This window comes from Hyaena hyaena, unplaced genomic scaffold, assembly GCF_003009895.1.
Source record: "Hyaena hyaena isolate Hyena2069 unplaced genomic scaffold, ASM300989v1 scaffold_827, whole genome shotgun sequence".
Taxonomy (NCBI): Eukaryota; Metazoa; Chordata; class Mammalia; order Carnivora; family Hyaenidae; genus Hyaena; species Hyaena hyaena.
In genome coordinates this window covers 153,879-165,584 of record NW_024081458.1, presented here as the reverse complement: position 1 = coordinate 165,584, position 11,706 = coordinate 153,879, and the positions used below count along the sequence as shown (strand labels likewise).

Genomic DNA, 11,706 nt, shown 5'->3' with positions numbered 1-11,706 from the left:
GCTCCTGGAATCCTTGGCTGATAGCTCTGTATTACTCTGACCTACAATTTCATCCTCACACTTTTTAAAGTCTGATCACTCTTTGATAAGGGCACTTGTGACTGCATTGGACACACCTGGGTGATCCAGGCTATGCTCCCCATCTCCAGAGCTTTAAATTAATCACAGCTGAAATGTTCCTTTTATAAGGTCAGGTAACCTATTCACAGGTTTCAGGGCTTAGAACATGGGCAGCTTTGGGAAACCATTATTTTACCTACTACAGAAACCCAAATCCAAAACCACTCCAGAACTTTCCCCTTTGTATGCCCTACATTGTAAGAAGTTGGGATTTGTTTTTTCTAAGCTTTTCAAGTGGTAACACAGACTGGTTATTACCAATGGGTTACTGAGGATCTTACTTTCCAAATATGCACTTTTAGCTACTTGTTACAGAAGATATTTTCATAATGTGGCTGTAACTTGGTATCAAATTACATGGAAACTAGGTTTTTTTACTCAAAGTACTCATAATTAGAAACTAATTATTTATATCTATATAAAAAGATACAGAAAAAAATGTTTCTCATACTGTGATAGACAAATGAGCTGTCCTTTTCTTTCAATAAAAGTCTTAAATACTGCTAACATCAAGTATAAAGGATCTAAGGATTCATAGTGAATAGAACAAAATTAGTTTATTTGCTCTGAAACAAAATTAAGTGTTTTAAAAATGTTTATTCACTTTTGAGAGAGACAGGGGTGAGGCAGTAAGAGGAGGGAGGGGAGAGGGAGAGAGAGGGAGGGGGAGAGACAGAGGGAGAGGGAGGGGGGAGGGGGGAGGGGGAGGGGGAGGGGGAGTCTGAAGGAGGCTCCAGGTTCTGAACTGTCAGCACAGAGCCCAACACGGGGCTTAAACTCAAACTGCGAGATCATGACCTGAGCAGAAATCAGATGCTTAACAGACTGAGCCACCCAGATGTCCCTTAAAACAAAATTAAATTAATAAAACAAGATTTTTGTTAAAACTTGTCAAGATTTAATTATAATTATTATGAAGCAATTAATGTAAGACATTACTGTGATTTTTTTGCTTAAGATTAAGAAAATGAAAACTAGCTTTAACTCCACTGTTAGATTAAAAAGGGAAATTTAAGATCATTGTTAATTGAAATGATTTAATTTGTCTTCCTGCCGCTGTATAGATTCCTTTATTCATTTATCCATCCAGTCAACAGGTATTAATTGAATGTCTAGCACAGGCCAGACACGGGTGTGGTGGTAGTGGCAGTCGTACAAAGTCAAGTGTATTATGGGGTTTATTTTTCAGCTGAGAGTCAATGATCTGACAAACTGTAACAGAGGTAAACATAATTATGATCATAATTTTTTGTTACTTTTGTATTGAAAGTACTTCTGTATTGAAGCTTAAGTATTGAAAATACCATGATATTGAATGTATTAAAAGCATGCTCAATCACTGATAAAAAAAAAAAGATGGGAGAAAAATCATTTTAATTTTGTAGGCTTTAATCTAAATTGGGAAAAAAGAGTAAAAATACTGGGTTGGAATATTGTAATCTGATACTATTTTCAGCACTTAAAGGATTCCCTTTTATGAATCTTATATTAACTATTGATGGTTGAAGATTGATAAATATGAATTAGCAAATAGTTAATAATATGTACTTCAATTATCATTAACTTAGTCAATCAGTAGTTCATTCAATATATATTTTTTCAAGTGTCTAGTATATTCCAGGTGCTGGACACACACCCAAACCAAAAAAGTAAGGCCCCTACGCTTCCTGGAGTTTCCATTCCAGGGACTTAATACAATAGGTTCTGACATTCCAAAAACGTCGATACGTTTTTATGGTAAACATTGCCAGCAAGGACAATACTAAGGGCAATATACGCTCCAGGCCTGGAATTGTTCAACTCTGGCTGTGCTTCTGTGCAAGAGCCTTGAAGTAGCTCTACCATTAGGTAATTTTACATAGGAAACTTACATACTGCAGCTTTTTTTTCTTTCTTTGTGTCAAAACAAAAAACCAAAACCAACAAAACCCCAGTAATAGTTAGGTTCTCCTGGAGATTAAATGAGCTAACCTGTATCTCTTGTTTCTGCAATTATTAGTATTATTGCTTTGACTCTGTGGGTCCAAAACGTGCCTGCTCATTAGAATTACCTGGGGGTCTTCAAAAACATTCCCAAACCCAGGCCACACACCGGCCTAATTAAATCCCAGTCTCTGAGCGTGGGACATAGGTGTCAGCAATTTTTGAGCTCCCCAGGTAATTCCCATTTGCAGACAAATTTGGGATCCGTGGCAGTTTGGGTTAATGTTTCATAGTAACATTGCCAGGCCACCTGTCTTTTCCGAGGTGTAACCAGGAAGTCTTAACGCGCTTAATCAAAGTAAGAAATCAACGGCCTTTCTGTCCTATCCTGTGACCCGAATCCAAATTTCCCTAAGGGGAGCGGTACGGGGGGGGGGGGGGGAGTCCTGACCTCTACACCCTACGCATAGTTGTTAATTTTAATGGGACCCCTAGGTTTGTCGGTACAGAGGGCTGACACTTGACCCGAGGCGACCGCTGGGCCCGCCTGAGAAGCGAGGAGGCGCGGAACGCAGCCCGGCCGGGGGCGCTGGGCTCGTCGCGGAGGCCGCGGACGCGAAGGGAGGGCGCTCGGCTGGCACGTCCCCTGGGGACACGCAGCGGCCGGCCCCGCGGCTCCGGTGGGCGCCGTCAGCCCTCCTCCCCCCATCTTCCCGGGGACCCCAGCCGGGCGCCCGAGCGCAGCGGGGCGCTGCGGCCCGGGGCGAACCAGGCCTGCCGCGCCGCCGGCCGCCATGGAGCGCAGGCCCGCCGCGCCGGGGCCTCGCCTGTGCGCCTCTCGCGGCGCGGACCCGGCGCCCTCGGCCGCTTGGCTGAACGCGGCCCGGGCCGAGGCGCAGCCCGCTGGGCGCCGCGCTCCCGCTGTGGCTGCCGTGTTGCCGGCGGGGGGCAGTGGGGAGCGGATGGGCGTCCCCACCCCGAAGCAGTTCTGCCCGGTCCTGGAGAGGCCGCTCATCAGCTACACGCTGCAGGCCCTGGAGAGGTAATGCGGCGCCAGGCGCGCCCCGGGGCCCCCGCCCGGCCCTCCGCTCCCGGTGCGGCTCTCGCGCCGGCGCCTTCTCTGGCGGACTGCGGGGCGGACTCCGCCCGTCCAGTGCCCGGCTTGGGCCGCGTCCTCGCCTGCGTTCCGGGACTGGTGGCTTTGGTCCCGTAACAGACCGGCACGCCAGCGGAGGCTGCCCCACAGAGCCCTTCCCGCGCCCAGGCTGTCGTCGTGGGGGGGGGGGGGGGCGCGAGGGCGAGTGGGAGCCCGGCTCCTGGCGCTGGACTCGGGAGAACATGGGTTGGAACTGCGAGGCACTTAGTTTTGACAGTGGCCCCACTGTGTCCTCATGACAAGCTCAGGAGTCTCCCTGCCTGTCTGCCCTTTTTTTCTTAATAGTGTGTGCTCTCCGCGCATGCGTGGTTGGAGCTTTACTCCTCCAACTTCACAGGCCTGTGTTCACGTTATCCGTTTATTCATACACATTAACTGAGTATCTCTTATGACCCTATGTTAATTATGAAGTGAAGATGGACCGAGGGGCAGAGTTTAATCCAAGAATTTCACCGGTGGATATAGAATTAAGGGTAAATTCTGGAGTTAAGGGCAATAGAGGTTTTATCCCGTTCCAAAATGGACTGAAAAGTAACTAGTAGGGGAAATGGAGAGTAATGGGAGTGATGTGGAGGGGGCGTTTGTTATTTAGTTTTAGCGCCCAGTAGTATGGCTGGGCGTGGGGTGAGGCAGGAGGGGTAGGAAGCAGGATAGTTGCAAAGGTCCGTATATATGTTGCCGCGGGTTGAAGCCAGTGTGGTGCTTTGATGGGATGTTAACCTTGAAGCGAGCCCTTTGTATCTCAAGAAGGATAACGTTGTCCTTTGCAGGTGGCTTTCTTGAAGACTAAGCTAACGAGTTGCTGCTCATCCAAGGCCGGTATTCTATCACCCAGAAAAGCTCTTCTTCCCGTCCCATCATGCTTGCACACAGCACAGAGCCAAAGGGCCCACCTCGGGTTGCGTATAGTTATCTTCCTGGATGTTGGCCTTTGGAAAATGGAAGCATAAAGAGTCAGAACCACCTGTGGTTAGATTAAGGGACACAGTGGATTTTGGCCAGCAGAACGTAACTGCTTAATTACTGGGCATAGGGGAATATAGTTCTCTTTTATATTCAGTTTTCCTTTCTGTGAAGGAGATTGGCATCAGCACGTTTGCATTATCTGGGGGAGACTGAGATAGGTAGATTACTGGAAAAATCTTTTAAAGTAAAAGTGTTTTGGGAAGGCCTTTTTAAATTATTTTTAATTAAAAATTTTTAAATGTTTTATTCACTTCTGAGAGACAGAGACAGCGTGCGCAGGGGAGGGTCAGAGAGAGAGAAGGAGGTACAGAATCTGAAGCAGTCTCCAGTCTCTGAGCTAGCCGTTATCACAGAGCCTGACACGGGGCTCGAACCCACAAACCGTGAGATCATGACTCGTGGGAAGGCCTTTTTTTAATGGAAAATGAGGAACGTGTTTTGTATTGATAACAGCAGTGATAAAATTCTAATAGTAACTAATGAACTCACCATTTTGAAATCCATCGGAGGTCATTTTTGTCGGTATTAAAATGCCTGAAGAACTTAAGGAATGATTATATTTGGGGTATGTTTCAGGAAATTCTTGGAAATCTTGCATTACTGGGGGTTTGGGTATGTGTGCTTCTTAGCCATTTGCTAAAAGAAAAGCATTCTCTTGACTGCTAATAGACTTCCTAAAGCATGGCGTTGAAAAGCCTAGGTTCTTTCATCCTCCCAAATTATGCAAGTTCAAATAAGGAGATGGAAGCATAAAGTGTCTAATAAAATTCTTACCTTTTGCTCTTTGGCAAAATTATGTATGCATACCACGTATTAAAGGGGACTCATCCATCTCAGTGTGCCAGATCAGAAAAGATGTAATTGGATGTCACCACTGTCAATCATCTAGATTATTTTAGGATAGTGTCAGCTCTTCTTGCCCTCTAATTTGATTTCAAAATTCATCTGTCCCTCATAAGTTAGGATTTTCTTTTCTCAAGCTTTTTCCATCTCACTAAAAAGTTGTTGTGAGTAATCTTTATTAGTTGATCTTGACCAAGAAATGAAAGATTTTTACTGAAAAATGACCCTCTAGTTTGATCTGTCTTTTGCAAATTTGAACCGATATAAAATTGTGGCATATGAGAGACTTGACCTCTGAGGTTTGGTCCACATTTCTTAAATTGGGATAGGGAAATGTAAAGAAATGTGGCTTGTCTTTGTTTTATTTAAGTGCATGTTTAAATGGCATTATTTCCACTGTTGCATTTATCCACCCAAAGAGACTAAAAATGGTATAGCCACACAAGGGAAAATGAATGTGAGAGGTACTGGAGTAGATAAAAGATGACTAACAAACGTTGGAAGAACAGGATGGTAATCAATCAGACTTAATAGGCCCAAGATAGTGGGAACAGCTGTGAAAAATCAAGTTGGTTAAAGTCCCCAGATCTTGAAATGCTTCAGAAATCAGGTACAGGTTGCTTTGGAAGGTAGGGTAGACAACTTTAAAAAAAAAAAAAAAAAAAAAAGACAGCAAAAAAATAATAAAAAACCTCCAACTGGCTAAAACCTTGAAAAGAAACAGTTAAACTCCTAGATCACTAGTGCCTTATTCTCTGACTCAGCACAGCCAATGGCTGAGTGAAGGGCTCCATTGCCTTACAGGGGTTGAGAGTAAGACTGTAGTTAGGAATGATAAGATTCTTAGCTTCTGGGGTAAACTGAGGGAGGATTTTTTTTTTAATTGTTTTAAATATTTTTATTTTTGAGAGAGAGTGAGGGAGCAAATGGGAGGGGCAGAGAGAGCGCACGCACAGGACATGCAGAATCCAAAGCAGGTTCCAGTCTCTGAGCTGTCAGCATGGAGCCAGACAGTGGCTCAAACTCCGTGAGCAGCAAGGTCATGACCTGAGCTGAAGTCATATGCTTAATGGACTGAGCCATCCAGGCACCTTGAGGTTTTTTTTTTTTTTTTTTTTTTAAAACAACGTGGTACATATTAAAGCACCTGTTTTTAAATAACTGAAAAGTTAGAAGGGACCTTAAGAGAGTGTGTGTTGTGAATTGACTGAGACTTAAGATTGTTTTCACTACTCGTGAAATAGGAGAAATATTTTTTTCTAGTTTAGCCAAGTTCTGCTGGTGGGCCACTGACATTTCTGTGTGTGTGTGTGTGTGTGTGTGTGTGTGTGTGTGTGTGTGTGTGATGGAGGGGAGTGTGAGTGTTGGAGAGGGAGAGACAGAACCTTAAGCAGTGCAGAGCCAACATAGACCCTGGGGCCATGACCTAAGCTGAAAACAAGTCAGATGTTCAACTGAATGGGCCACCCAGGCACCCTGAAATTTCTTAATTATTGAATTACATGACATTCAAAAGAATTTCTGAACCTTCCCAAATCTGAGAGAGGTTGGCTATGGCTGTATCTGGACAAATGGAGATTCAAAGTCGATCAGTCAGTTGTATGTGCATATATTTCTATTAACCATTGCAGGTATATGTTTATATATGTTTATATACTACCTCTATTAAGATGATACAGCTGGTAGTTCAGATCTGTGCATGGTGCATATGGGTTTGACTCAAACAATCAAAACAACTATTTTCTAGGTTGAATTAGGAACAAGGGTCTTTCAGAAGTTGATTAAAAATGTTTCTAGGATTTTAAAACTTTCCTTTTGTCCTTGTAGGGGGAATTGAAGTTTATTAAACCATAGATTTAAAATTTGAAGAGAACTTTTTTGCCCCTCACTATAGTAACAAGGGACTGAGATCAAGGTTACTAGTGCCTTATGTAACTATTGATTTCTGTATGACCAGAGTTTTTAAAGAGTGCTCTAAGAAAGCTTAAGTGGCCATGGTAGTCATGGAGGCATAAAGCCCTGACAATTAAATTTGCAAAATACACTAAAAATTGATCAACGCTGTTATTTTATTGTCTAAAAGTATTTCCAGGTCTTATGTAGGAGTAAAAACCCTGCCAGTAATCTTCTGGTTTCCAATATATAAGGAAAGAAACTGTCATTAAGAATGTATAGCTGAATAACTAAAATGACCAACACAAGGAAAGCAAGCTAGTGAGGCAAACACTGGCCATGCTTCTTCAGATTCATGGCGGTGGTGGGCTAAGAGTGGGGTTGCTCTGCTGATACATTTGATCAAGGTCTGGCACAGCCTTCTCTATAGTTTGAGAAGTTTCCCAAGTTTTCTGAGGTAGAGGACACTTCCTAAAATGTTCCTCGAGAGGGTTCACTGCCCATTGAAACTGTATTATAAACTGGCAGCCAGTATAAATCTCCTCTAGGAAGGAAATGGGCTGTTCCACTAATACAAAGCATTCCAGACTTGAGATAGCAATGTATATCCTTATTTATTAACGTGTTGGCATTCTAACATGTTCATTGGCATTTGTGGCATTCAGGTTTCAGTCTCTTAGTCTGGCTAATGTAAGTTAGTCAACATAAATGTGATAATGTCAGATGAATTTGAAAGAAATCTGTTTCGTTGATTTGTATGTGCTTATCTAAAGGAACCTACATTTCTGTGGTTAAGTTGGGTTGCCTTCTTTCCACTTGGAAGATCAGTGGAAGTCCAGTTTTAGAATTTAAGACTCCATGGTGTGTGTGTGTGTGTGTGTGTGTGTGTGTGTGTGTGTGTGTGTTGTCTGCTTGCCTTTTTTAAATTGAGGCCTAATTGATATATTAGTTTCAGGTGTACAATATAGTGATTCTATATTTATATATGTTGTGTTATAGTTTTTAAATCATTTGTTTTTCATCGTGATGAAGCCTCATCACCTATTTCAGCCATTTTCTCCTCCCATCTCCTCTCAGGTAATTATCAGCTGGTTTTGTAGAATTAAGAGTCTGTTTTTTGGTTTGTTTCTTTTTTTTCCCCTTGTTTTGTTTGTTAAATTCTACATGAGTGAAATCATGTGGCGTTTGTCCTTCTCTGAGGAACTTACATCACTGATACTTTCCTGATTTATTTTTTTTGCAAATGGCCAGATTACTTTCTCCTTTATGGCTGAGTAATACTCCAGTGTTTATATGTACCAATTCTTTGTTATCCATTGATCAGTCGATGGACACTTGGGCTGCTTCCATAGTTTGACTACTATAAATAATGCTGCAATAAATTGAGGGGTCCATGTATACCTTTGAATTAGTGTTTTTGTATTTTTAGGGTAGATACCCAGCTGTATGATTACTGGATCATAGGGTCATTCTTTTTTAACTTTGAGGAACCTCCATACTGTTTTCTAGAGTGGCTGCACCAGTTTGCACATCTACCAACAGCACATGAGGCTTCCTTTTTTTCTACATTCTTGTCAACACTTGATGGTTCTTGTGTTTTTGATTTTAGCCATTCTGACAAGTGTGAGTGATACCTTATTGTAGTTTTGATTTTCATTTCCCTGATGATAAATTATATTGAGTATCTTTTCATGTGTCTCTTGGCCATCTGTATGTTTTCCTTGGAGAAACGTGTGTTCATGTCTTCCCATTTTTAAATAGATTATTTTTTGATTGTTGAGTTTTCTAAGTTCTGTTTATATTTTGGATACTCTTTATCAGATGTCATTTGCAAACACCTCCCATTTTGTAGGTTGACTTTTAGTTTTGTTGATTGATTGTTACCTTCACTGTACAGAAACTTTTTATATGGATGTAGTCCAAGCAGTTTATTTTTGCTTGTACTTCCCTTGCCTCAGAAGATATATCTAGAAAACTGTTGCTATGGCCACTGTCAGAGAGATTACTGCCTGCACTGTCTTCAAGACTTTTTAGGCTTTCAGGACTCACATTTAGGTCTGGAAACCATTTTGAATTTATTTTTGTATATTGCAAAAGAAAGGTCCATTTTCTTTCTTTGGCATATCTCTGTCTAGTTTTCCCAATACCATTTATTGAAGAGACTGTCTTTCCCCCTTGTATGTATATTCATTCATCTTTTGTCGAAGATTAATTGGCCATGTAATTGTGCGTTTATATTTGGGTTTTCTGTTCTGATCTATGTGTATTTTTATGCCACTACTATACTGTTTTATTTTTTATTATTTTTTTAAGATTTTATTTTTTAAAGTAATCTCTATACCCAATATGGGGCTAAAATTTAGAACCCTGATATCCAGAGTCAAATGCTTTACAGACTGGGCCAGCCAGGTACCCCTGTCCTCTAAATTACTACCGCTGTGTAATATTGCCTGAAGTCTGGAATTTGGATAGTTTTGTTTTTCTTTTTCAAGATTGTTTTGGCTATTAGAGTTTTTGTTTTTTGTTTTTGTTTTTTTTTTTGTGATTCCATACTAATCTTAGGATTGTTCAAGTTCTGTGAAAAATGTTGTTGGTATTTTGATAGCAATTGCATTAAATTTGTAGATGGCTTTGATATAGATGTTTTAACAATATTTTATCTTCGAAACTATAAGCACAGAATGTCTTTGCCTTTTTTTCTATTGTCTTGAATTTCTTTCATTAGTGTTTTATAGTTTTCAGAATACAGGTCTTTCACCTCCTTGAAGTTTATTCCTAGATATGTTATTGTTATGGTATGATTGTGAAGGGGATTTTTTCTTAATCTCATCTTCTGCTTCATTAATAGTGTGTAGTAATGCAGTAGATTTCTGTACATTGATTTTGTGTCCTTTGACTTTACTGAATTCATGGACCAGTTTTATTAGATTTTTGGTGGAATATTTAGGGTTTTCTAAATATAGTGTGATGTCATCTGCAAATAATTTTACTTCTGTACCATATTGAATGCCTTTTATTTTTTGTCTGATTGCTGTAGCTTGGACTTTTAGTGCTATGTTGAGTAAATGTGGTGAGTGTGGACATCCTTGTCCCTGATGTTAGAGGGAAAGCTCTCAGTTTTGCCTCATTGAGTAGATGTTTGCTGTGGGTTTTTCATATAAGGCCTTTATTATGTTGACATAGGTTCCCTCTAGATCTACTTTGCAGAGGGTTTTCTTTTTTAATCATGAATGGATGCTATACTTTGTCAAGTGCTTTATCTGTATCTATTGAAATAGTCATACGATTTTTATAGTTTGTCCTGCCGATGTGACATGTCATTTTGATTGTTTTGTGAATATTGTACCACTTTTGCATTCCAGGAATAAATCCCACTTGATCATGGTGTATAATCTTTTAAAATACATTGTTGGGTTTGGTTTGCTAATATTGTGATGATTTTGCATCTATCTATCGATCTATATATATACTGGCCTGTACTCTTTTTTTTTTTTTTGTGGCATCTATATCTGGCTTTGGTATCATTGTGATAGTGGCTTCACAGAATGAATTTGGAAGTTTTCCTTTCTCTTGTATTTTTTGAAATCGCTTGAGAAGGATAGGTATTAACTCCTCTTTAAATGTTGGTTAGAATTCACCTGTGAAGGCATCTGGTCCTGGACTGCTATTTTTAGGAAGTTTTTTGATTACTGATTGAATTTCATTGCTGGTGACTGGTCTGTCCAAATTTTCTATTTCTTTGTGGTTTAGTTTTGGTAGGTTGTATGTTTTTAGGAATTTACCCATTTCTTGTAAGTTTTCCATTTTTTTGGCATATGGATTTTCATAATATTCTGTTAAAATTGTATTTCTGTGGTGTTGGTTATTTCTCCTTTACCATAAATTTTTTGTAATTAGTGTCATATGCTAATTTTTAAAAATTTTCTTACTTGATGAATCTTGACAGAGATTTATGTGTTTGAGTTTTTTCAAAGAAAAATTTCCTTGCTTTTTTTCCAGGATTAGGTTTTGTTCTTTTTGAGCTCCTTTAGATGAAAGATGGGGTTTTTCATTTTAGATTTTTCTTGATTCTTGAGGTGGGCCTGTATTGCCATCAACTTTCCTCTTAGAATAGATTTTGCTGCATCAAAAAGATTTTGAATTGTTGTGTTTTCATTTTTAGTTGTTTCCATGTAGTTTATGATAGGTTCTTTGACTTCTTAGTTACCCCATTCATTGTTTAATCACATGTTATTTAACCTCCATGTATTGGTATTTTTCCCTGAAATTTATCTTGTGGTTATTTTCTAGTTTCATAGTGTTATTGTCAGAAAAGATGCATAGTATAACTTCAGTCTTTATGAATTTATTGAGGCTTGTTTTGAAGCCTAATATGTGATCTGTTCCGGAGAATGTTCCTTGTGCCCTTGAAAAGATTGTGTATTTTCTTTTAAGATGGAATGTTCTGAACACATCTGGCACATCCATCTGGTCCAATGTGTCATTTAAAGCCCCTCTTTCATTGTTCAGTTTCTGTGTGGATGATGTGTCCATTGATGTCAGTGGGGTGTTAAAGTCCCCTACTATTAGTATAATTACTACTGATTATTTTCTTCCCATTCTTATTTTTCTCTTTAAAGTTTATTTATTGAAAGAGAGAGTGTGTGCATTAGCTGGAGAGGGGCAGAGAGTGAGAGGGAGGGAGAGAGAATTCCAAGAAGGCCTCAAGCTGTCAGTGCAGAAGTTGAAGCAGGGCTTGATCTTAGGAACTGTGAGATCATTACCTGAGCTAAAATCAAGAGTGGTATGCTTAACCAAGTGAGCCA

General features: G+C 40.2%; 1 protein-coding gene across 1 annotated transcript in view; it reads left to right on the top strand.

Annotated features, from left to right (window-relative positions):
- Window positions 1-2,614: 2,614 nt before the first annotated feature.
- LOC120221991 (D-ribitol-5-phosphate cytidylyltransferase-like) overlaps window positions 2,615-11,706 on the top strand; it is a gene marked incomplete at its 3' end in the record, with an annotated part of 159,743 nt that continues 150,651 nt past the window's right edge. The window contains exon 1 of the mRNA XM_039219683.1: window positions 2,615-3,085. Coding sequence (XP_039075614.1) covers window positions 2,838-3,085 — 248 coding nt within the window. The remainder of the gene's footprint in view (window positions 3,086-11,706) is intronic.